General features: G+C 41.5%; 1 protein-coding gene across 1 annotated transcript; it reads left to right on the forward strand.

Moving 5' to 3' along the window:
- Positions 1-175: 175 nt before the first annotated feature.
- On the forward strand, positions 176-25740 carry LOC111219741 (dual specificity mitogen-activated protein kinase kinase 6). The gene is made up of 12 exons (XM_022742504.1): positions 176-493; positions 13162-13225; positions 14358-14406; positions 14980-15093; positions 15775-15894; positions 16271-16387; positions 16476-16527; positions 18330-18457; positions 20502-20579; positions 21862-22001; positions 25366-25411; positions 25641-25740. Exons 1-12 carry the CDS (start codon positions 403-405, stop codon positions 25716-25718), a joined length of 1077 nt encoding a protein of 358 aa, XP_022598225.1. The 5' UTR covers positions 176-402; the 3' UTR covers positions 25719-25740.
- The last annotated feature ends 358 nt before the right edge of the window (positions 25741-26098 follow it).

Raw genomic sequence — 26098 nt, forward strand, 5'->3', positions numbered from 1 at the left:
TGTAAACACTTCAGTAAAGTCGGTTGCATGTACCTGATTTCCACCAGATGTTAACAAGCTCGCTGCTAATCGCTGTAGCACCTCAACGACTACATTTCCCACCGTCCTTTGCGCTCCCAAGCAGGAAGAACGTTCTCTCGCAGGGGCTCACACTGATCCAAGTTAGGAGCTTTCAGCTGCCAGCCTTGGCCCATCATGTAAGTGCTGCGGAGAATTCTTTGCAGTGCAATTGCAAAATTACCTCTTTTCCCGACGCCAGTGCGGGTTGTGCAATTGTAGCTGCGCTCTTAGCACCGACACGCACGCTCCGGACGCAAAAAGGCTCCAAGTGCATGAAGATCGAGGCTTGTATTTTGCATCTTTGTTGCAAAGGCAAGCCGCTGAAGCTCCAGTGCGAGGGCGATGGAGGGAGGGAGTGAGAAAGAAGGCAAAGTCTTTTGTGCTTCCCCTCCCCCTCATCAAAGCAAAGGGGAAATGTCTCAGCCAAAGGGAGGTAAGAATATGAAACCGATCTGTGCAAAACTACCGACACACAATCACTGCTGCACGGTTTGCAACATGCACCGCTGCAGCTCGAGCTCGGCCGGTGCATTTTAAAGTTCGATGGTTTAGAAGGGTCAGTTGCATTTCCTGTTTGAAGATCTTCCCCTTTGCACAGTTCCTGGTAAGACGATGCTGTGTGTACTCACTCGTATTGACGCTGTTAGCGGGGCACCGACGGGGATGTTGAGCACAGGGCGCCTTCAGTGTAGTCACAAGATAGACAAGGACACTGCAACTCTTTATGATCAACTCTGCACGAGTTGATGCATGGCTCGTGCACACTGCCTAATGGTAAATAATGAAAGCCGTGTGTCGCGTGCAGGGCGGTTTGGTGCAGGAGATGTGACAACCTGCAGCTGTCAGTGGACTCTGAGTTGAAGTGTTTACTGGCTGCAGATTTGTTTCTGCTTATGGGAGAGAAAATGAATTTCTAATAATAGAATAGGTTGAGAGCTTTAAGGTGCTGCTGACTTCTTATATTAAAGCACAAAGTCCCAGTCTGTCAGCTGCTGCTTCTGTCCAGGACACTGGATATGTGTCAAACCCCTGGGTGCCTGTCCACTGATGTGCAGCTTTCCCCCCTCAGCATGCATAGGAAAGCTTGTGTGTCACACTTTGACCCCAACTTTATCAACATGCAGCAACAACAGTGACATCCCTGCAGCCTGAGAGCTCTGAAGTATCATCAGTGAATGCAGCTTGCAAGAAAAGAAAAGAAAAAACAGCTGCAGTGAAAACAGCTCAGGCGTTTTTTCCTCCCCTCACTGTGTTTTCCAAGAAGTCCAAAGTGAGGCTGGTTCATTGCACAACATGCAGAACACACACAAACATGTGCACACACACACACACACACACACACTCAGAGGCTGTGCAGGACCTGAGCAGGTAGGAGAGAGAGAGCCCCTGATGGTCAGAGCCTCGCAGTGTTTATCTGCTACAGTCAATTGTCCTCCCACCTACACACAGGAACCGTCTTGTTGCAGCCAGTTTGTCTTGTGATAAATAATGCTCAGACATTTTTACTTTGTAAATGAATGAGTCGGTTGGGGACTTTCCTCTGAGCAGAGGTGGCTTTCTGTTGTCGTTTCATTGATGTTGTTTGGTGCAGGAAACGGTGCACATGCAGATCTGTTGTCGATTAATCAATAAGTTGATTATTCACTTAATCAAGTTGTTGTCCTGACTTTTTATTGGACTGCAAACATAGAAAATTACTCCTGTCAGTTAAACAAATGGCTCTGTTGAACCTTTGTGAAGCATCAATCTTTACTGACATAATTAGAGCAACAACAATTAGTCAATTAATCAGTGACAGAAAAATATTAGGCAACTGTTTTGATTATCGATAAATCATCAAAGGTGTCCTTCCCCAGTTCCAGTTTGTCATTTGTGAGAATTTGCTGATTTTCTTATGTGATTGTAATTTTATATTTAAAAAGTAGACAATTTGATGACATCACTTTGGGGTTTAGGAAAGTGTGACAGACTTTTTTTCACTGTTTTCAGACATTTTATGGACCAAATGATCAATAAAGGAAATGTGAAAATAAGTGATAATGAAAATAATCATTAATTGCAGCCCTACAATGGATAAGTCATGAAATAATGATCATTTAAGTCATTTATTGAGCAAAAATGCAAAACATTTGCTGTTTCCAGCTTCGATAACATGAGGATTTGCTTTGTTTCTCGTTGTCAACTGGAATCTTTGGGTTTTAGAAGGTCGTTCAGTCAAAACAAGGTAATTGAAGATGTAGAAAAAATAATAAACAGAGCAACTGATTATGAAATGAATCTGTAGATGCAGCCCTACACCCTAACCAGCGTCATTGCTACAGTCGCGATTTAAAAAAACAAAAAAAACACACACATTATTCATTTAAATTAATTCGTACAAAACCCACGTGGCCTAGTTCATTTACTTTTCCTCCACTGTCTCATTTGAGTGACGTGCTAACAGCTTTGTTAGCTAATGCTTTCCTTTTTAACCACTGGCCTCTCTCTGAATCACAGTCCTAATCCTGTGACGTGTTGATCACCTGCTAACAGCTGACTGTGATCTGTCGTTGTGATTGAGTCACTGTAAAGCAGCTGCGATTTCAAAAAGCAGCAGCAAACAGCCTTAACTTTAGTCACAGTTTGACTCCATAATGACTCCACACATTAGTTACGTTGTCATGGTTATCTTCTCATCTTGGCTGATTTGCTTCCTCCATTTTGTGTCAACACTGTGAATTTTGAATTTGAGCAGATCATTACTAAGTTAGTGACTAGCTTGTGAGCATTTGGCTAAAAGAGTCAGAAGTTGCTGGTGGAGACCAAAACAGAGCAACAAGGAGAGGACATATATTCACAAATTGGACTGAAACATGACTCCAAATGAAAGCTAATGTTGCTCTGTGTTTGCTAACACATTAGCATACATTAATAAGTAATAATATGTGTAATGAACGTTATGTTTAGAGCTTATTTTGCTGCACCTATGTGATAAAAAAATCATTTAATGCAGGTTAAAAGAAAATTTCTTTGGCCCCTTTTTTCCAGTTTATCAGAAGAAGCTAAATTTCTCAGATTTTAAATGTCTTGTATAATAATATATTAATGTTTTGTATAAAATTGGCAAAAATTAAATTAAATCAGGAACTGATGTTTCAGACCAACTCCTACACGTCTCATTACAAACACATTTAGGTACCAAATAGATTGAGGTTTGACTTTCACTTGCAGGCCGACTCAGATAATGCAACATAGAATTAGTGTGTAACATATAACTACTGGAGGAAATGAGTAGAAATCTGCAAAGCTGAAATAAGCATCACGTCCTTGTGCTTGATGAAACCGGTGCCAGACTGAGCGCAGTCACTTCATCCTGCTGCTGGTTTCCTTCTATTTTCATATCATTTGGCACAGACGCATGTCAAGTCTAGCGTCTCCTGCTCCAGCGCTGCCTGTGTGGCCCCGGACACTTTCTGCCCTTTACCATTGTGCACTGTGCTGTGGCTGAGTGCTGTGGTGTGCCGAGGCTGTCCGATGGCAGCGTGACAGCGGCCCTCCCAGCTCGTGTCCCCCCCTGCAGCCTCGGCCGGGCCCTCGCGCCCCTGCACAAATGTCCCGTTTGTCATGCAAATGGAGGCTGCGTTTTCAGCCGCACTGATACTAAATTTGCTGTTTCGACGAGCTGATTGTTGGTCTGCTTCCAGGCCTATAGTGGCTTTTTTTGCTGCAATAACAGTAGAATTGTTCAGAGCATTGTTCAGATGATCCACTAACTGTACTTCTCTTTTCAGGGGGGTGGGGTTGACTGAGTAAGCATGCATGCTGCAACTTCTCTGGTGGCAAGAACCATGAAATAATTCCTGTTTGTCCCAGCTTTGTTGCAGACCCGCACGCAAGCAGAGGTGTATAATGCAATGTGTTTTTTTGTTTTTTTTTTGCTGTTGTTTGTTTTTTGATGAGACGTGAATAAATCCAGGTCTCGGTTTGAGGTTGTGATGGCAGCAGGTTTCCAGATTTCGCTGCTAAGATGGGATGAGAGTGAGGGTGAGGATGGCGTGAGGAGGAAGGAGGGAGGGGATGCTACTCTGTAGCACAAATTCACAATGTAAAGATAGTGGAGGCAAATAAATGAATTTACTGCTGGTGGATCCAGATGTTAATCTGCTCCGTCTAACTGTTTTTCTCACCCGTCATCTTTTTAACTTTCAGCTGTTCATGTATGCACAATGTAGAAAAATACAAGTTAAAATTTGGTCCCTTTACTCTGGAGGGAAATTTATTTTCACTGCTCTATTTATTAACACTTTGCGACCATCCTTTTCTCAGCTACAGCAGACGTATGTACGTCTTTCTATTGAACACAGGTCTGGATCTGAGACATCACTGTATCTCAGCCCGATGACAGAGAACTCACTCCACATTTGGCTGGTGGTTTAGTGAAGTGACTGAACTGGCAGCTATTTTCTGCCTGTTCTAGCTGTACAAGAGCAGTCTGAAAGCTTGTTAATGCTCAACATCACTTATTTTTTATTTTATTTTTTTACACCTTTTTTGCTTTTTTCAAATCACTCCTGTGATTCCACTTGTGTTGAAAAAAACAACTCATCACCAGCTGCAATTAGCACTTCAGCAGTAAATTGGTGACATGTGCTTCGTTAGTTGTTGACTTGTTTTTTTTTTTTTTTTTTTTAATTTTTTCACCAAAATTATACTGTTGTGCAAATGTTTTGTCGGACCATTTGTGATACCTTTGTGGCCCACCAGTGGGCCTAGGCCCACGGGTTGGAAACCACTGACCTAGGTGATTCACCAGCGTTGTTGTCCATTCATTTACTGTTGATCAGCTAATTGAATAATGTGCTAATTGCTTCAGTAGCGCTAGCAAGTGCTAATTTCATCTGTAACATTGCTGTAACATACTGTATATTTGTTGAAGTGATGGATTATGGGATTTCAAACCTAGCTTTCCATTGCACAGTCACAGATGCAGCTGCTCTGTGAGAGAACAGCAGTGGCACTTTATGCTAAGCTAAGCTATCAGGCCGCTGGCTCTAGCTTCTTATTTAGCACACAGACATGGACGTGGTATCAATCCTCTTGTGTGATTCTGTAGAAAGCAAAAAAATGGAATATTCTTTGCAGTTAGACGCTTTGGAATTTCCTCACAGGCTGCGTCAGTGATTTTCATTCACTCAGTTAAAGGTTTAGTTGTTGACCACAGAGAGCGTGAGCGACGTTGGCATCAGTGTGTCAGTATTCTGTTCACACTTGAGTCATGGTCGAAGTGCCACTACGCTCTGACCTTTGACCTTTGCAACTTTTACAAAAAAGTGACTTATATGGACTGACATGTTAAAATACATTTACATTAGAGTTATCCAAAATGTATGTTCTCGATACAGTCCAGTGCAATATGACGATATATGTTATTTTTTTAAATCATATAATCATATGACTTTTAGAATATTACAATTTTCTTTTAAGATAATTATATTTTGGATTTTATGTTTCAGTTGTTTTGTTTTAATTATACATAATTATTACATTTCAGGTGAGGATTTTTTTTCATAATATATAATTATAGTATTGATTGTTATGTTTATTTTGGATCGTTGGCAGAATAAAACAAGAAATGTGAAAACATCGAAATTTTATTCTCCTTTTCACTGTTTCCTCATGAATCAAGAAAATAAATGAAAAATAGTTGTTAGCTGCTGCCCTGAAGCAAAGCAAATATGAGCAAACTTTAAATGTAGATGTTATATATAGGCCACTGACGAACAGCAGTCTGTGTAAAGGTGAAGTTGATACAGGAAGTGCAAGATTTTGAGCTTTTTGAGCCGCTCAGTGGTGAAATATAACATTTACAGTGAAGCTCTACGATTCACTGCAGATTCGTCGCTCAGTCGGACATGTCCCAGAACTGTTATCAAACAGTCTAACACAGATTGTGACATGATTTTTATCAGGCCCATCTCACACAGCTGTGACCTGCAGGATCTCTGCTTATCACACAGTTTATCTGGGCCTTAAGGTCGTGCGCTGTCTCTGTGCAGTCGAGGGTTCTGCTCTGTGTTTGTCCTGGACTCACAGAGTTCCTGCTCTGAGGCCACCTGAAGCTGACACCCCCACACCCTCCGCTCCCTGCGTGTGTCGTCGAAGTTGAGCCGAGTGCACAGGAAGTGTAGCATGAGCCGCTGACGGCATGATTCCCAAAGGAGTGTCCAACAGCTGTAACCTAAAGGAGCTGCCATCTTTGGAAGTGTAGAGTACCTCACAAACTGCCAGAGCGGTCGCAGGGCGGCAAACAGCCGAGGGCTCCAACTGGAGTTATTTTCAAATCTCTCCCTGCTACCAACCAGCCGACCCCCCCCCCCTCTGTGCTGCTCACTGTGTGGCTGTCTTTTCCTGTCCTTCCTTGTGTCAGTGGTTGCAGTTCACTTGCTCCCTCCCGCCCCCCCCCCCCCCCCCCCCCCCCCCCCCCCCCCCTCCCTCTCCCTGTGATTGATCTGTCTTCCTCTGGCTCTGTGGAATTCCATTGAGGGACATTTGGGATTGTTGGAATTCCAGCCGGAGTGCATGTGTGGGTTAGCAGCGGGCACCATGTGTCCCCGTCATCCAGGCCTCATTATCACACAGGCCTGGCCTCACACACCGAGGCTTTCTGCATGCACTCCGTCTCTGTTTCTGCACACGCTCACTGCCCTGCAAACCCTCCTGTCAGCAGTATTATATATTTTTTTTTTCCACTGCTCTCAAACTGACATGCATGACGAGGCTGATTGCATGCTCAAGCCGGGTGTGGCAGAAACTGGGAGCATTGTTGTCCTTCAGCTGTTCTCTCCTCAGCCGCTTCTTGAGAAAATGATAATTGCAGCGTGTTGCAGCGAAGACGATTACTCTCCTTCCTTGTTCTCGCTGGTTTCAGTGGGAACAAGGAGTGTCCCAGCTCTCATCTCCTGTGGCCTCCCTCTGGCATTTCGCTGCATACTTCAGCTCATGTGCTGCAAATCACTGAGAATGATGCGTACTGCTGCTTTTAATTAACCCACTCTGCCCACCACAGTGTGCGAGTTCGATGCTGAGCTCAGCAAGAATAAAGGAAGGAATTGTGTATTTGAGTTATGCAACATAATCTGGAGAAAGTCTGAGACGGGATATTTTTAGATGGCTCATCATGTTTCCTCAGATGTTTTCTGCATATGAAAACGACTCATCTGTAATGATGATGTCTGTGTCCTTGCGGTTTCGCGCCAGTCGCAGGATAGAAACATCATCAGCACGTCCACTTGCTCGGACACTGACCCGCTGTATTCACACATTGGCTCAGTCGGACATTAGACGGACTCTGAACCAGGGAGCTGGCAGGGTAAAGTCCAGTTCAGCTGATTCAGACATTTGCGTTCTCACATACACACAAAGCTCCTCTGGGTAAAGTCTAGATAAGGTCAGGGCTGCAGAGCACGTGTGAAAACAGTGGTCATCTTGGCAATAACGTGCTTTATATAAGTCCAGTAGAAGTCTGCAGGTATCTGTACTTGACCTGAGTCTTTATGATGCTCCACAATGGGACTCAGTTTGCTACCGTGAACCTGTGTCTAGAGCCACAGCTGTTGGCTGAACATCGCACATGTATACATACATACAAATTAGGGCTGCAGGATACACAACAAAAATATATATAGTGATTATTTCTGGCAGATTTTGCAACTTCTTTTGGAATGATAATTTTAATTTTCTTTTCATTGAAAAAAAATATAAAAATGATGATGATGTGATTTTTTTGGGGGGGTCTTGTACCAAACAAACATGTTCCTCTAGTCTGGAGAATATGATTTGTAGGCAGGAGCGTCTCTGTAGCACCACAATGCTAATGCAACAATGCACAACAATGTGACACATTTTACCAACAGCAGCTGTTCGTGTGATTTAAATGTACTTTTATACTGTGTGTTGGAAAAAACCATACGCAGAGCTAAAAGAGAGGGAAACTGGACTGGAAACAAACACTACTCCACACTAATGAACATGTTGCTTAAAATGTAATGAGGCGACTTTTTGCTGATTCCATATCAAAGAACATAATGTAAATGTTGTGTTGACGGCTCGTTCTGCTGCCGCTAAGTGGCTGAAAAAGCAGGTGCTGTCAGCACATGCAGCTGCTTATAGACTAGTATATATTAACACAGACTTCTGAATTTTGATTGAACATTTTTTCGTTTGTTCCTCGGTAACAAAGCAACTGACTAATTTAATAAAAGATTAATCTACTTATCCTATTATTTTAATTAACTGTGTTATTTGGTCTGTAACATATCAGAAAAAAGTGATAAATTATCATAATTAGATCCCAAGTTGAAATAGAAGAAATTGATTTGCCCCACTCGCTTGAGCTGTAATCAGGGAATTTGTTTGCATATTTATTCCAAAAATAAATGTAATGAGTCGTCAAACCTCAATAGATTAATCGATCAATTGACTAATTGTTTCAGTTTTAATTGCTGCGTTTACTGTAATGACCTGAATACTTGTTCCATCATCTCTTTGTATTCTGATACAGAACAGAGCACAAGCTTCCTCCTGCCAGCAACATAGATTATATAATCAGCTGCCCCTCTGACCCCCCCCACCCCCCCCACCCCCCACCCCCCTTTGTTTCTTACACCTCTGTTTACTCTTGTTGTTCAGTAGCAGCAGGTTCGGAGCCGTGCAGCCTCCTCATGCTGAAGCTGCACGTCAGGTTGATTTGCATGTGTTCCTGCTGCATCGCCACCACAGCCTGCAGCACGCCTCTACCTGCCACTTATCACTCACTGCACAAATCTGTGCCTGCAGCCGTTACTGTTCACGTCAGGGCGGCTGTGTGTGCGTGTGCGTGTGTGCGTGTGTGTGTGTGTGTGCATGTGTGTGTGTGTGTGTGTGTGCGTGTGTATAAAGTGGACTGAAACGCACTGAGCACGTTGATAACAGAATAAATCTTCCTCTGAGGAGCGTGCTGCCTCTTGTCTCATGATCTGAGTGCAGCTGAAAGGAAGAATCTCTTAGTCAGTCAGTCATTCGGTGTGTGCTGTCATGGAGAAAAAAAAACAGGGATGGTGTTGCTGCTTTGTAATCACACAGTGAACCTTTTGTTCCGACACTGTCTGAGGTCAATCATCTGACAGGAGTTCCACGTCGGGTTAATGCATATGAAAGTATTCACTGATCCTCTCTCTTGTAAAACCTGTAGCTACTTTTGTGTTTCCAGTCACCGTCTGTGAACAGGTTCTTCTCATCAACACATTTCAACTGGATCTGGATCCATTAGTGTGAATCTGTTCACGTCGGAATGTCACAATGTTTTCAGGTCAGAGAAACACCTGGATCACCCTTATCCCTCACCCTTGATTAAATAACGATTATTTTTGTGATCCATTAATGAAATCTCGTTGTTTTCTTTAAGAGGAGTTATTAATTTGCTCTGTAAAATGTCGGAATGGTGAAAAATGTCCGTCATAGTTTTCCAGAGACAATTTTCCCCAAAGTGACGACATCACACTCCAGAAGTCGTTTGAATTGTTGTTGATTCATTTTCTGGTGAAGGAATAATTCATTAATCAACTCATTGTTCAGCTGTAAATATATTTGGGAAAACTTTTTTAAATTTTAAGTAATTTTGCTCCCTTAAAACAATTAAAGTGTTGAAAGTTGTGAGATTTGAATGGATTCAGATTTTCAGATTGACAGATTTGATCATTGATGAGAGGATTCACATCAGAAAAATATTATCAAACTCTGATCTTAGATCAGTATCAGCAATTTGAAAGATTTATTTCACTCAAGTATCAATTGTGTGAGGATTTGCCTTTTTTTCTGTTTTTTTATCTTTGAGTTTTAGACTGTTGGTTTGAGTGTGTGTGTGTGTGTGTGTGTGTGTGTGTGTGTGTGTGTGTGTGTGTGTGTGTGTGTGTAATAGATATATAAGTTATATGTATAAGTTCTGTGGAAAGTCGATACGATCAATCAAACTCTATTTGTACTGCACTTTCCATACATGTTAGTGCAGTTCAAAGTGTGCCACAGACTGAGAAGCAAAAAAGAAAAGAACAAATGACAAAGCTGACAATGAGATACAATATAATAGCTTTAAAAAGCTATAATAACATCAGCAAACAAACAAAAAATATAAGAAAATGAATCATAAAAGGGCGGGTAAAATACAAATTAGAACATATTTACAATCAAATAAATTAGTAATAAATAATTAAGGTACTTCATCGTTAGTGCAAATCACTGCAGGAGTTTGGTGCACACATTAATTAATTGTGGCCTCAATAATTCCTGCCCATGAATCAACAGAGCATAATGTTACACTGAAGTTTATGTACACACTGTATCTGTGTCAGGGATCAAAACAAACCTGCACTAAACCCTCAGAGGCTCATAGTGTCACTGACTGACGACTTCCACTGTTTATTTTGCACTCAGTGTGAACTGACTGTAACAGCGGGACTGAGGCTACAGGTTGTTGTGTTTTCTCAGGTCAGTTCGGAGGCCGGCAGCTGCACCGAACCCTCCATATTGATCCGATCACAGTCGATAAGATTGACGGGTGTTTCAGCGCAGACTTGAGAGAGTTGCTGCAGGTGTTTTCTAGTTTTCAGTGTGTGTCGGGGCTGTTTGCACAGAACTGGTTTTCAGTTACCATTGTTGTCTGTGTAAATGTATGTAGGAGGGGCTGTGACATTTTAGTGCAACAAAGCTGTTTTGCAGTGTGGAGCAGCAAGAGGCCGCCAGTGGAGGGCCACATCGCACAGCAGTGTCACGCCCTGCACTGTTTGAACAAACCTGTGTGTGTGTGTGTGTGTGTGTGTGTGTGTGTGTGTGTTTTATGCCTTCAGGACAGCTTTTTGAATGACTGATCCGACCACAGATACGTGTGTTTGTATTTTCTCTCATGACAGCGATGTGAGAAATGCCAGTTATTCCTCCGGTGACACACCTTCAGTTTTACTTTTAATAGCATGTTATGACATGGGGGGGGGGGGGACCTTAACTATTACCTGAAAGCAGAGTGTGTCAGCTGCAGGGAAAAAAAAACATTAGCTGTTACACATCCAACATGGCCGCCCTCCCTCCCTCCTGTCTGGCTTCACCTTTTGTTAGAGCAGGTTTCCTGCAGCTGCTGCTGGCCTCAGCCAGTCTGAGGAGGTTTGAGCCAGATGCTAGTGCAACAACTCTCATACACACACAAACACACACACACACCCACGGACACACCCTCAGGAACGCTGCGACGCCCCGTTAACAAGACGCCCGGCCGTTAAACCATCAGTGCAGCCCCTCCAGATGGAGCGAGCACACCTGGGCTGCCAGACCTCCTCTTCCTCCTCCTCTTTCTCTTCTTCTCCTTCTTCTTCATCTTCTTCTTCTGGCTTTCAGCATCTGCTACATTCAGTTAGGATCTGGAGTCACTTACTGCATCCAACCGTAAGTGTCCATGATGAGATGAAGCTGCAGTTGCCATATCAACAGGGAATGTGAAGACGTAGAGTGGATGTGATGCATCAGGAATGTTGCGTGCTGGTCTATGCTAGTCTGTGTTGATCTGTGCTGGTCTATGCTGGTCTGTGTTGATCTGTGCTGGTCTGTGTTGATCTATGCTGGTCTGTGTTGATCTGTGCTGGTCTATGCTGGTCTGTGTTGATCTGTGCTGGTCTGTGTTGATCTATGCTGGTCTGTGTTGATCTGTGCTGGTCTATGCTGGTCTGTGTTGATCTGTGCTGGTCTGTGCTGGTCTGTATTTAGGTGTTTGTGACCTGGTCAGGGAGCAACGGCTGCAGGAAGCTTGACTCATTTTGGCTCAGTGGGAGGTTTTAAGAAGCTGCTGACTGGAGTGCAGAGACTTTGAGTCACTTGTTGACACTTAACAGGTTTGCTTAGTCCAGTTGTACCTGCAGGTTTTAAAAATGGCTCCATGTGAAGTTTACAGACTGTGCTGCTGCTGAAGGGAAACAGGGAGTAAAATGTTGACCAGGATGAACTCTGATCAACTGATCTCTTATCCTGAGCTGTGTTAGGAAGTGAAGTATGCTTTCATCTCGTGCTGCCCGGCTGTTAGTGAAACCATCAGCCCCTCTGGAGTCTCATCAGTCTGTTTTCTCCTGTTTCTGCTTCTCTCAGACCAAACTGTTCACACAAGCTAACGCATACTCACATATGCTCAAAACAGAGCAGAAATGATTAATTGTTCAGTTGATCGACATAAGAACGATCTCCAAGTTTTCAACCCAAAAAGTCCAAACTTTTCTGGTTCCATCTTCTCAGATGTGATGATTTCCTGCTTCTCTCTGTTTACATCAGTGTAAACTGTGTTTAAGTTGTGAACCGTCAGTAAGACAAAGACAGCACCATGAATGTCACCTTGGTGCCTGGGAACATGTGATGTGCAGTTTTCACTATTTTATCAACAAAAGGATTAATTGATTAATCAAAATAATAATAATTTACAGATAAATCGATTTTAAATAATACTCCCTTTCGGATGTGGTTGACATTGCATTGCATCATGTTTTCTGATAGGTCTGAATTCACTGTTTTCATTGAGACCATTGTGCTTTCTTTTTTAATGTTTGTTTTTGCTTTTTTTTTTTTTTTTATTTCTTTCACACATTCGAAATAAAATGATCAAATGAAATCAAATAATTGTTATCTACAGCTCTACAATGTTTTCAGGTCAGAGAACTACCTGGATTTTCCTTATCCCCGCCCACAATTAAATAACAATATTTTCATGATCTATTACTGAGATCTGATTATTTTCTTGACGATCAGTTGTTAAATTGTCTTAAATTGACTTAAAATGTTTTGTTGATAAATTTGCTGGTGATCAAATAATTGATTAATCAACTCATTGATCAGCTCCAAATATATTTGACAAAACTTCAATCTCATGGTTTAGTTTTTAAATATCAAGTAATTACGCTTTGGTCACTGTGCATCACTGCCAACAATGGCTTCATACAACCTGACACAAGATAAAATCTCTGATGGTTGACCAATGTGTTGTCTGACGGTGCGTGTTGCAGGTTGTATCTGAAGCATCAGAGTTTTCTAATGATGTGTGTGTTTGTGTGTTTTCAGGTAAGAGGAAGCCGGTGCTCAAGCTCTCCAAGGAGGTGTTTGAGCAGCCCACTCCCGCCGCAGTGTAAGACTCTTCACTACATGATGTTTACATGCTGCGCTTTTGTTATATCTCTGCCAGAGGTCTTTTATTGATCCTCACATCCTGTTTTGCTCATACCTCTGTAGACCTGATGGCTCTGAACCAAATCACATGAAATGAAAAGCCCGGGTACAGCAGCTTGTCATGAACATCAGTATTCATTTCTTCATATCACACCCCTGATATTTGCACATTTTCAACTCAATAAGAGCTTCCACAGAATGATTTGTACATGTTGTTCTTGTGCCGTCTCCTCAGTGTTGTTAACATGAACTCAGACTGCAGCTGCCTGTAGACCAGCGCAGCCCCAAATTATTCTGAGCCGCAGAGAGACGAAATATTCAGTTGGTTTTAATCATCTTCATCGGTTTGAATCGTCGTCATTAAAAAAGCTGCAGCAGCAGAGGCGTTTTGGTTTCAAGCCAACTTCACGTGACATGTCACACTGTTGGTCGCTTTTATTGCATGAACACTATTGATTTTATTTTAAGTGAATTTAGTAAGTAGTGCTTATCAAATTGTATTTTTTTTGATTTCCTAATTAATATAATTTTTTTTCTATTGTATTTATTTTAAATTTTATTTCATTTTTAATTTTATTTATTCATTATTTTATTTTTGTTTATTTTCCATATATTTTTCGTTTTCATTATATCATATGTTTTCATTTTAAATATTTTTTATTTTATTATTTTATTTAAAATGAATTAACATTTTTAACTCATTTTGTATTGACTCATCAATGCCTTTCATTTTTTAATTTCTTTTCTCAAGTATTTTGTAACTTTGACAGAAAAAACTCTTTTTTTCCTGAGCTTACATATGTCACAGTCTTGAGGCTTTCAGAAGAGCAGTATGAGTGATTTCATTGAACTATACTGAGAGAATTCTTAACTGCCAGTGAAGGAAAACCATGAGATGTGGTTGAAAGCTCCAAGAAAAGCTAGTAAAAATAAAACATTTATACTGAACTTTGATTTTTAAAAGTGGTCAAAAAAATTTAGAGTGTTAAAGTGTGTGTGTGTGTGTGTGTGTGTGTGTGTGTGTGTGTGTGTGTGTGTGTGCGTGCGTGCGTGTGCATGCGCGTGCGTGCATGTGCGTGTGTGTGTTTCAGACCCCCCAGAGATCTGGATTCGAAAGCTTGTGTAACCATTGGAGAGAAGGTAATTTTCTTTTATTTCTCCTCTCATCTCTCTATCTTTCCTGATCCCATTCAAGCTTTATATTCTCTTCTTCTTCTCTTACTTTGCTCTGTTACATAATTCTTCTTCACTGTTTTTCCTCTGCCGGTGTATTTTTGGTCGAGTCAGGTCCCTCTCTCTCGGTGTACAGAGGTCGGCTTAATAAAGGATCTGTTGGCTGTAAAGAACGCCCCACTGAACATTACGGCTGAATCCAACACTTGTGATTGTGGGGAGACTGGAATGTCTTTTATTGCCCATTGGGCAGTAAAAATATTTATTTTAAACTCATCAAATAAGTGGAATTTTCCACTGGCAGAGGTGCCTGTTTTCTCTCTGCTCCACTTGGCCTCAAGTCAAAGTGAATGTTTTGCTTTCTTTGCTTGAATCATGTTAAGAGGTTTTTCATCTTGCTGCACAGTGAAGGAGTCGGAGACCTCATAGCCTTGTTACCAGCAGACTGATTACCTGTGTTCACTCCTGTCATTGCTCTTCTTCTTCTCTTGTGTTAAATCTGTGTCATCTTCCCTCGTCTGGTCTCGTTCTCTTGTGCAGAACTTCGAGGTGAAGGCAGATGACCTGGAGCAGATCTGCGAGCTCGGCCGAGGAGCGTACGGCGTGGTGGACAAGATGAGGCACGTGCCCAGTGGCCTGATCATGGCCGTCAAGGTGGGTGAATAAAGACCTGAGGACAGTTTGTTTCTGTGTTTTAAGAACTCTTTGGCAGGTTTACCAGTTTGGCTCAGTTCCTTTAGGCTGGTGTGAACTGTGTAAAAGAAAGCAACATCTGGCAACGACTCTGATGTTGCCAGATGTTGCCTTGCTCTTTGCTTTCCTCTGCTGTCATATGGAGGTTTTATCTGAAGTTTTTCTTGATCTTCCAGATCTTGTCTTGACAGTTTCCCTTTAAATGCAATTTCTTAATGACATTTCAGAGAGTGGATATCTCAAGCTGGAAGCACTTTGATATCTTTTTATAGCGTCCTCTGCTTTGTAGCATCGATTAGCTTCATGTCCCGATCCTCAGCTGCCGAGAGGAACCCGTGGTTGTTTAGTAATGATGATTATAATAATAATAATAATAATAATAATAATGATAACTTTATGGAGCACTTTTCAAGACAAAGTTACAAAGTGCTTTTCATGGTTTTGAACAGGATGACAACAGTGAGCTAGAAATTAGACGGTAAAATTAGACATTTATAATAAAACAAACCTAAATATAAGGTGAGACAAGACACTGACATTTGACTAAAGGTTGTGCTGTCATGTTGTTGTGTGTGTGTGTGTGTGTGTGTGTGTGTGTGTGTGTGTGTGTGTGTGTGTGTGTGTGTGTGTGTGTGTGTCCAGAGGATCCGGGCCACGGTGAACACTCAGGAGCAGAAGAGGCTGCTCATGGACCTGGACATCTCCATGAGGACAGTGGACTGTTTCTACACAGTCACCTTCTATGGAGCTCTATTCAGAGAGGTAGAGTAATGTGGAGCCTGACAGGCAGTAAACTCATTCAGAGCTTGGTCAGATAAAAAGATGATAAAAATAATATAATAGATAATTTAAACTGATTGTGTTATATAAACAGTGAAAAAATCTGTGTCCATTGTTGACGTGCAGCAGAACTAGAGCCGCTCCTGCGTGTTAATGACAAACACCTCTGAAGGTTTTCGGATGCAGAAAACTTCCTGCAGCAGCGACTGGATGTTCAGGATTTCCTCACTGCGACTGAAACATCGGAAAATCTGTCGCTTCCTGTCTGTTTGGAATCCGGGCTGGCTGCTTTTGTTGTTGTTGCTTTCTTTCTTTTTTTTCTTTTTCCTGATCTGTTTCCAAATTTGACTGTTGCCAGGGCGACGTCTGGATCTGCATGGAGCTGATGGACACTTCCCTCGACAAGTTCTACAAGCAGGTGATCGAGAAGGGGATGACCATCCCTGAGGACATCCTGGGAAAGATCGCTGTCTCAGTGGGTTGATTAAAAACTCATTTTCGGTTAATGACACATAGTTGTTATATAACTCTCATTAGCTTATTAATGGCCTTTGTTATTACAGATAGTAAAAGCTTTGGAGCATCTGCACAGCAATCTGCAAGTTATACACAGAGGTAAGAGCCTGAGGAAACATTACAGCTCAGAGACAGTTTCCTCCTCTCTGATGCATCATCACTCGTTCTTTCTTTCTTTCTTTCTTTCTTTCTTTCTTTCTTTCTTTCTTTCTTTCTTTCTGTCTTTCTTTCTTTCTTTCTTTCTTTCTTTCTTTCTTTCTTTCTTCTTTTCTTTCTTTCTTTCTTTCTTCCTTCCTTCCTTGTCCAGTAACTAGAAATCACTTGTGCTGCTGTGCTATAGAAATTTCAGCCATTGATTTCCATTCACTTCTATTAGCAGGCTCTCTGCTAAGTTGCTAACACTGTGTTGATCATTGAGGCTTCATCTGCTTTTATCACAGTTTTTTATCAGACTGTATAAATGAATCTGCACTTAAAACTGCACTGATCAATATTTCAGTACTATCAACAGATCATGTGATCACTCACAGTGAAGAAAGGCTATGTCCTGACTCCAAATGAATGGTTCAGAGAATCTGGATGAGCTTGTTGATGACTTGTTTTCTTTCTCCATGTGACTGTGTTGTTGTGATGTCATTACATGACCATATATCAGGAAGTGGTGCAGTTCAGTGTCATCACAACTGATAGAAATGGACAAAATGTAGCAATGATGTGACAAACACAGGCTTAATGGATTTAGAGGAAAAGGAGACGCTGTCCTTGCACGGAAATTTACAAGCTGCCAATTATTTATTGCAACATTTCGACCTCTTCAGCAGGTCTTCGTCATGCAGACATCCATTTCATCCGTCCTCATTAAGAATCACTTTATCATTAGCAGTGATGACTCATTCACCAGACAGGCGAAAGGTTTTACCAACAGATTCCTCAGTCGAGGATATAAGAGGGAATGGATGGATGAGGCTAGGAACTGCTTCACCAACAAGTCTCAAACTAACCAAAAATAACACAGGGCACCTTTAATCACATGCCCCATTAGGTTTTTACATCTGTGGAGCCATAAACATACATTAGCATATAGTTAAAACAAATATCAAATTAAAACACATTTTCAGGGATCTACCACTATTGTCTTTCAACCCCACGTCCATCCTCAGATATCCTCACTCTCCTGATAGGCAATGACGGATGTGGACTGGCAATGAGCACAACCCTGTGGGTCAACCCATTAGAAGTTTCTTCCTTGTCTTGTATATACGGCACAATGGACAGGTTTCTTTTTACTGTTTATTGATAATATGACATCAACAAAAAAAGTGCTATGTGCACCATTATATACTTTATTTCTGCATTATTTTTGCCTGTATACATGAATGACAAAGACCCTGCAGGTCAAAACGTTGGATGTGCACACTGGATGGTTTTCACAATTCGAGCAAATTGGAAGAGAAAACATATAGATTTTGTAACCATGTAGAAATAAATGGAAATAAATGGCGACCAAGTACAGTAGAAAAATTCTCCAAGAGTCTAAATCTGTACAGTATGTGTTTGGAAAATTTAAACCATACATGATTTGTATTCAAGGAACTAAAATTAAACACGCTGTTAAGGTCATTCAAGGGTTAATCTTTCCTGTGTCAAACCTCTGTGGCCCGGCTGTGACCACTGTGTGGCTCTAGTTGCATCAAAGCTCCATGCAGTCATTTAGAAAGATTATAGCTGACTAAAATAAAGTCACACAGTCGGTCTCCACCAGCGACCACAGCGCTTGTACCATGAGTGTGATTGTAGCCTTCAGGGACAGTTGTTCTTTGAGAAACCAGAGCGTTGTACTGTACTGTGGCTACACTCACACTAAACCTGCTGTATCCCTCCCTCCCTCTCTCATGCCATAGATGTGAAGCCCTCAAACGTGCTGATCAACACTCAGGGCCAGGTGAAGATGTGCGACTTCGGCATCAGCGGCTACCTGGTTGACTCCGTGGCTAAAACCATGGACGCCGGCTGCAAACCTTACATGGCGGTAAGCAGGAAGAGACCACATTAAAGATTTAATGTTCTCCCATGATTCAGTGAGCTGTAATTTTACTGTTTTACTACTGACAAACCCTCATTTTAAAGTCCAACTGAAATCATATGAGTCTTCCCTTTTTTATTTAATGTTTAATTTATAGTTATATTACAGAAGTGAAGAAAATCAGGTCTTAAAGATGAGAGATGCTCCTTTAGCCTCCAAACCTCTGAGGCAGGCCAGTGTAAGTTTGATTGACAGCTAAGAGTAGGAGACACAAACACAGACTTTTAAATTAAATAATATAAATATGAACATAAAGTGTTTAGAATCTAAAGTGACTGATGTTGACATGCAGGTAATTTCTGTAGCTGTCTAATGAGCAACAGCTTACAAGCTAACTAACAAGCTAGCCTGCAAATTGACATTAGCAGTACAGTTTTCTCTTGGTGAATGTTTGTGTGGGAGCTTGTTCAGTAAAGCTGCTGCTGCAACACATGTGATACATTAGCAAGAGAGCTAATTAGCTAGAAAGCCCAATGTAGGTCACAGTTAAAGTCTTAGGCTTTTTTTGCACTTTATATTTATTACATATTGTGTCCATACAAATACAGTTTAACATGAACATGATTTGGTCGACTGTATACAAAGAATTTCTTCATTTACACAAAGAGAAGCAACAACACTCTTGTTCAGTAGAGGATCCGTCTGCTACTTTAGTACAGACTGAAATAGCTCAACTAATATTGGATGGATTAGCGAGAAATTTGGTTTAGACTTTCACGTTCCCCTCATGATGAAATGTAAACTCTTTTCAAATAGAGCCATCGTCGGGTCAAAACTTTAAACTGATCAATACTTTTGTATTGGCATGCTAACACACTGAACTAACATGGTAGACTGCTGATCATCAGCACCTTAGCATACATTGTGAGCATGTTAGCATGCCGATGTTAGCATTGCCCTTTGGAGTTTTCCTGTAAACAAACAAAGTTACATCTGTTGAGGAGATCAAGAGTCTGCTTGCCTTGAAAAATGTGTTGAATTCATAGTTCATCGTGCGCCTTTTTTTTTGTATTTTAAATCTGTTGATTATATCCATGTTTGCTAGGTTGTAGAATTTTTCTTCTTTGCATGCTACATTTATAGCCACCAAACTTAGATCAGCAGATTAGTGTGAAACTGGTGGCAGAAATGTTGGTTGCATTTACATGTGTGTCTTGGTGTGTGCAACAGTGCAAACAAAATGGAGATTCACTTGTAAAACCACTGTTCCATAGTTCTACTAGCAAACTCCACAGGGTACATTGAAAGAAGTTATAATCGATATATTTAGCAGCAAGAGAACCAGATATTTCCCTCAGGAGCAGGCGGAGACCAAAAACTGAGGGAACACTGAACTTAAGATTCAGCAGGTGGAGACAAACACCACTCCACATGAATGATAATGTTACTCCTGTAACTTCTAAATGTATTTTAATCAACTATTTGCTAACAAGATCAGTGTTGTGTTCACAACCTGTTGCAAGCTCCCCAAGTGGCCGCATAATCAGTGATTGGAGGTTTAAGTGTAAGTGAATCCTCACAGAGCTGCTAGCATAGCTGTAGACTCAAAGGAGAGCACAGGATGTCGTTTGCAGAGATGATCTATTTAGTGAAGCAGAAAAAAAACGTGAAATATATTTTCATTCAGACTTAAAGAGTTCTTTGAACTGATCTTTGCACCGGAGAATCAGTGAAAGTAGTTTAACCTGGGAGTGCAGAAAAATTTCTTTGTGTATCACAGCTTTAGTCGCATTTATAAACTTTTTGTCTCTTGATAACTTTGGCCTCAGCTCATTGGCAGAGGGGTGAACAGGTTCACCTCGACACACCTAACAAGCCTGGTTACATTTTAACCCCGTCTGCTCCGCTGCTGATTGGCTGAGTGGGTTTTAGGGCCAGGTTAGCGGTTGGGGAATATCGCAGGCTGTGTGTTTAAGATGTCAGGAGAATGTCCTTGTCGTCAATGACGACCGCTGTCATGAGTGACGTTGTGTGGCTTTCTGTTTTGCAGCCGGAGCGGATCAACCCTGAGACCAACCAGAAAGGCTACAACGTCAAATCTGACATCTGGAGTTTAGGAATCACGATGGTAAATCAGCTTTTATTGCTCTTCATCTCTCTCCCCCTCATGCACACATTTAAATTTCTTAATTTGTTCATACCAGTTTTTCTAAATGTCCTCATATAAAAAAATAAAAGTATGTGAAGGGTAAAAATTAATCATAATAAAAGAAATCTGGCGTTCGATGAGCCATAGCTCGAGACGTTTCAGTGTCTAGACGTTTTATTATGAGTTGTTAAATATTCATAGCGTTCTCATTTACATTTTCAAACTCAGACCAGAGAATATTTTGGCATCAAGGATTCAACAAACTATGGCAAATTTCCTCAATTTAACCCCGGCTCGTCCTTCTCTCTGCTCGAGCAGCGAGGAGTGAGTGTTCAGTCTAATCTGAATGGTAATAAGAGGAGAGGAGAAGAGTTTCATTATGGATTCTGAGAGGTGGAAGGAAGTTTTTTTTTTTTTTTTTTTTTCTTTTTTGGTCCTAACTCTTAAACGAAACAAAATTGGACAAGACAGAATGAGCAATCAGTCACAAAACACACTGATTGTCAGAGCACCTGTTACTTCTGGAGAACTGTACTCCTGAGCCGCAAGGACGAGGACGAGGGAGACTGAAACAGGTTCAGAGTGAAGCAGGTGATGAGACGTCAGTTTGAATCAGTCTGAAGATTAGAAAACAGGAAGCTCTGGAGCTGATGTCGTTCATGTTCTGGATTTTGCAGCAACTGATAGAAGAGGTGGATAATTTGTGAAGACATGATGAGTCAAACAGTGAGAGATTCATGTAAAACCACCAACATCACAATCTGGGTAACTTTATTATTCACAGCTATATCAAATTTCTAAGAATTACACAGTTTGAAGAGCAGCCCTTAAGGGATCACATGATTTACATCTGCCATATTGTACAGGTTTATTCAGTGGTGTGTTGTTAATCTTCAAATTTTTTATTCTTACTCCTATAATTTAAATTTTTTTATTATGATCTGACAGAAAATGTCTGCGTGCTGAGCTCTGCTTCTGTAAAGTCATCGAGGATTTACTCTGAACCAGGAAAACCGACCCGACCCTGCAGCTCTGTCGTTTAACATCATTTTTGATAAAGTTTGATAAATAGGTTTTATTCTTCGGTTTGTGAGTTGGAGTAAAAGAGAAGCAGTTTGATAAATATGGTCCCGGGTCTCTGGTCGTCCCTGAAAACTTGATTGGATAAAACCTAAAACCAGGGCAGTAGTGTACAAGTGTAAAAACGCAGTCACTGAGAGTGACCCCTCTCTCTCTCTCTCTCTCTCTCTCTTTCTCTCAGATCGAGCTCGCCATCCTGCGCTTCCCATACGACTCGTGGGGCACGCCCTTTCAGCAGCTGAAGCAGGTGGTGGAAGAACCTTCGCCCCAGCTTCCTGCTGACCAGTTCTCCCCAGACTTTGTGGACTTCACCTCTCAGTGGTTTGTCTCTTTCTCTTGTTCTGTCCCATTTTTCAGCAGAACCTGGTCTCACAAAACATTCAGGACCACACTTTTTAAATCACGTGATAAATGTGTATCGATCCCAGTTTACTGGGCTAATCTCCCTTTATGAGACTGAGTTGAGTATGCTGGTGTTTTGTTGTTTGTTGTACTAGCAGGATAACAGGGACGTGTCAGCACTCTCTAGCTGTGCATGGAATATGTCTGAAGCTCCCTCAGCAGCCTGTTTGTTTATTTATTTAGATCCCCATTAGCTTTTGCATTGCAGCAGCTATTCTTCCTGGGGTCTATACAGTTTTGATGTTGACAATACAGGCACACACATTCACAGTTTTAGAGCTGCTACTAATCAGTATTATTATCATCAATTAAATTGATTTGCGTTTTATTGACTCTTTATTCTAAAAGGAACATAATAAAAAAGTTACAGAAATTTACCAGAGCACCAGGTCAAGCTTTCCAACTGCTTGATTTGTTCAAAACTCAAAGATATTCTGTTTGACAAACACTCCAAACTTAAAGTCACTTACTCTCTTTTTCCCAGCTTATAGCCATATCTCCCACTGGGTGGACCCAATTAAGAATGCAATTAAAATGCTTTAAATCTTTTCTGCTGCCACACAGTCTGTGCAATAAATCTTAACCCGTGAGAGCAGTGTCTGTCGTTACGATGTGCGACTGCTTCAAATGGCGTGCTGCGAGCCCCCCGGAGGCCCCCGATCAACGCTGCTCGCAGCTTTAAGAGACAATTCAGTTTTCAGTGAAATGAAACACAGAAAATCAGAAAGTCCTCATGTTTCAGAAGCTAAAACTGACAAATCTTTGCTGTTTTGTGTCATTAAACCATTAATCATTTATCAAAATTGTTGTGGATAAAATTTTTGTTAATCAAATAATCTATAAATTGACTTAATTGTGTCTAATATGCAATACCAGAGAGATTACTCCAGGCATTCAGCTCAGCTCTCAGTAAAAGTCATTGGGTGCTGGATAGACTGTGACCCCATTTACACTCAGTCATTTCATGCATCTTGGGTGGATCAGATAGACGCTTGATATTTGATATCATACAAGTGTGTAAGCACACAGTGTTTCCTCCTCCAGTGCAACAGCATCAGGGAGCATTTGTGGTGTTTCCTCTGTAATGAAGCAGCTGAAATTCTGCAGAGGAAGAAAGCAGCTCCAGCAACTTCATCACATACAGTCACACAAGAGACATAATCCTGTCACATAATCATAATCCTGACATAATCCTGTCACAGTGATTAAACTGACCCCTGATCAGTTTAACACTGATTGATCTGTGTGTGTGTGTGAGAGTCTGTGAAGATGGTCAGACTTCTGTGGTCGTCTTGTTGTTCTTGTGGATCGCTGTCAGCTCCCCCTCTCAGCTGATACTGTTGTAACTGAACTGCATGTGTGAAAGTTATTCTTCTTCTGGTATTTTTTTGGCTTCAGCTTCAGGTACATTACCACCACCCTCTGGACTGACGTAGAGCTGACACTGATTTGCATGTAGCTGGGAAACAGATTGTAATCAGATTTGTGATCAGGGACAGACGGTCTCTGGACTTTACCTGGATATCAGATGAGTGTATATGAGGCCTGTGGTTCTTGTGAATCCTTTACATCAGGTTTCATTTCCTGCTGCCGGGTTTGTTTGATACGTTGTTAGCTGAAGGTTTTCACATGGTTTAACACATTGTTGAGTTACACATGTATTTCCTGAGTCAATAGTAGAGAGATGGATTTGGTCGCATTAGGAAAAATCTGTGTTTCTTAATGATGAAATAGTGAAAGTAAAAACCAACTCCAGTTTGAGTTTGGAGCCTGAAACCAGCAGGACCAATCTGGACTGCTGCCATGCCCTAGAGCAAGGCACCTCACTCCCATCTGCTCCAGTGCAGCTGGTACTATATATATATGTGATTATATGAATGTTACCCTGTTCCCCTGGGATAGAAATACAGTCAAATGAATGCATTTAGTGACCTTAATTATACACTCTGATCACATCCAGAATACAGTGACCTCCCTCGTTGTGTAATGATGGAGCTGTACCTGCAGTGAGGTCAGAGGATGAGACTGCAGTGGGAACAGTGTTGGTGGTGGGTTAGTTCTTGGAACCAGGATTTATCGGGTCTGTCGAGAACAAACAGTGAACAGGAAACGGCGCTCGATTACTGGCAAACACTCACTTGGTATAGTTGTTTTTGTCTACTATTCTCATTAATGCTCGTGTGTGACTCATTATGTTTGGCGGTATGTTTTCTCAGCTACTGCCAGTCCGCTCACGCTGGGTTGTTTCCTGCTATTTCAATCCTGGGAAACATCAGAGAATCTCGGATCTCAAGTGCTATCAAAGTCTATTTAGTTTATTATCAGGCTCAACAGTGAAGCATTTCCCCGAAATAAAACCCGAAATTTAAAGCTCCATATTTTCCCTCTTCTTCTATGTTCTATTTGAAGTGTTGATCCATAAGAAGATATATTTGTGGTGTTAAGAACCAAAAACCATCTTGGTGTAGTTTTACATCTTCTCTCTCAGGCTTCTCTCTGGAATTCTAGTAACAACAGGTTGGTGAGAGGAGGCGCTGAGCTGCTCTTTTGATTGGCTGACTGTTTTCTGAGTGATCCAATAAAAATACCAAATTTCAGGTAAACACTCAGAGAAATCAAATCCTGCAAAGGTTGGAATAATGGGTCCCAGTAGGCGGGGCTTGGGGTGTGGCTGAGAATGGGTGACTGTTTTGTTGTGACATCACAAAATATACAGAAGTCCTGACGGCTGGTTTTAAGGCTCAGTTTCTGAATACAGGCTGTGTGCATTTCTCTGTGGACTGAGCGTTTTGATACTTTCACAGTATTAATATAGAACCTAGACCTGATCTATAATCAAAAAAGGCGTCGACATCTATCTACCTTTTATGCAATATTGGACCTTTAAAGTTGCTTTATGTAAGATTTGCTATTGCTACTTAGCCAACGTTAGCATTAACAGCTGTTTACATACAAGTTTAGAAGAAACATTGCGAATTCGGCATCAAACGTCATTCCTTTACGGCTGTCTCCAGAGGTTGAAACCAACCTTCTCGTTTTGCTTCTATATGTATCACCTCTTTTCTTTCACTGAAGTTAGCCTGCTAACCAGCTAGCTCCAACCCATCACGTCACTTTCTGATACTGTAGCTTCCAGTCTGCCCTGAAGAAGAAGTAGCTTATATATATACGTATATATATATGTACTCCTTTAAGACTGAAGTTTGGTTGGTGCTCTGGTGTGAGGGATGAGTTGTATTTCTTGTGAATTGTTCTTGATTTTTTTTTTCTTTTGCTCCTGCAGCTTAAAGAAAGTTTCCAAAGACCGGCCGACTTACACAGAACTCATGGTGAGTGTCACTGTTGTGATTTCATGTCTTTATTCTGCTCTGTTAACACATTAGATTCATGCATCACCTGCATACATCTTGTAATACTCTTAATCAGACACTGGAGGGCACACTAAGACTGTTATAGGTACGTGGCTGAAAGTCTGTTCTCCCACAGACAAACCAATACGCTCCAGTGCTCAGATCAGGTGAACTGATAAAATTAAACGAATGTCGTTCTCCTCCTCAGCAACATCCCTTCTTCACCTCCCACGAGGCCAAAGAAACTGACGTGGCTAGCTTTGTGAAAGTCATCCTGGGGGACTGAGTCGTCACACTTGCACAGCAGTGGAGGGAGGATCTGTCAAAAAGAAGAAGAAGAAGAAAAAAAAAAATACAACAAACAAACAAAAAGCACCAATCACAGCCCCTCCCCCCTCCTCCTGTCACCTCCACCACCAACCTGCCATACTCTCACCCCTCCATCCCTCCCTCCCTCCCTCCCTCCACAGACGGAAGGACAGAAGAGGAGAAGTAGAACGAGGAGTTTGTCCCCGCCTCCACCTGGCCTCCATGTCCTCTGTACATTACCTGACATGGGAGGGGGGTGGTCGGCCGTTGGTGGGTGTCTCACACATAATCTGGAATAATTTAAGATGTCTGTATGCAAAAAAAAACTCCCTCTGCGGTTAGATGTGTCCCACCTCT

The sequence above is a fragment of the Seriola dumerili genome, unplaced genomic scaffold (assembly GCF_002260705.1).
Source record: "Seriola dumerili isolate Sdu_G_001 unplaced genomic scaffold, Sdu_1.0 BDQW01000068.1, whole genome shotgun sequence".
Taxonomy (NCBI): Eukaryota; Metazoa; Chordata; class Actinopteri; order Carangiformes; family Carangidae; genus Seriola; species Seriola dumerili.

Coding starts and splice junctions, on each gene's coding strand:
- LOC111219741 (XM_022742504.1), top strand. CDS start 403: ATGGAGGGAGGGAGTGAGAAAGAAGGCAAAGTCTTTTGTGCTTCCCCT. Junction 15,895..16,270: donor ATGGAGCTCTATTCAGAGAG/GTAGAGTAATGT, acceptor GACTGTTGCCAG/GGCGACGTCTGGATCTGCAT. Junction 18,458..20,501: donor GCTGCAAACCTTACATGGCG/GTAAGCAGGAAG, acceptor TCTGTTTTGCAG/CCGGAGCGGATCAACCCTGA.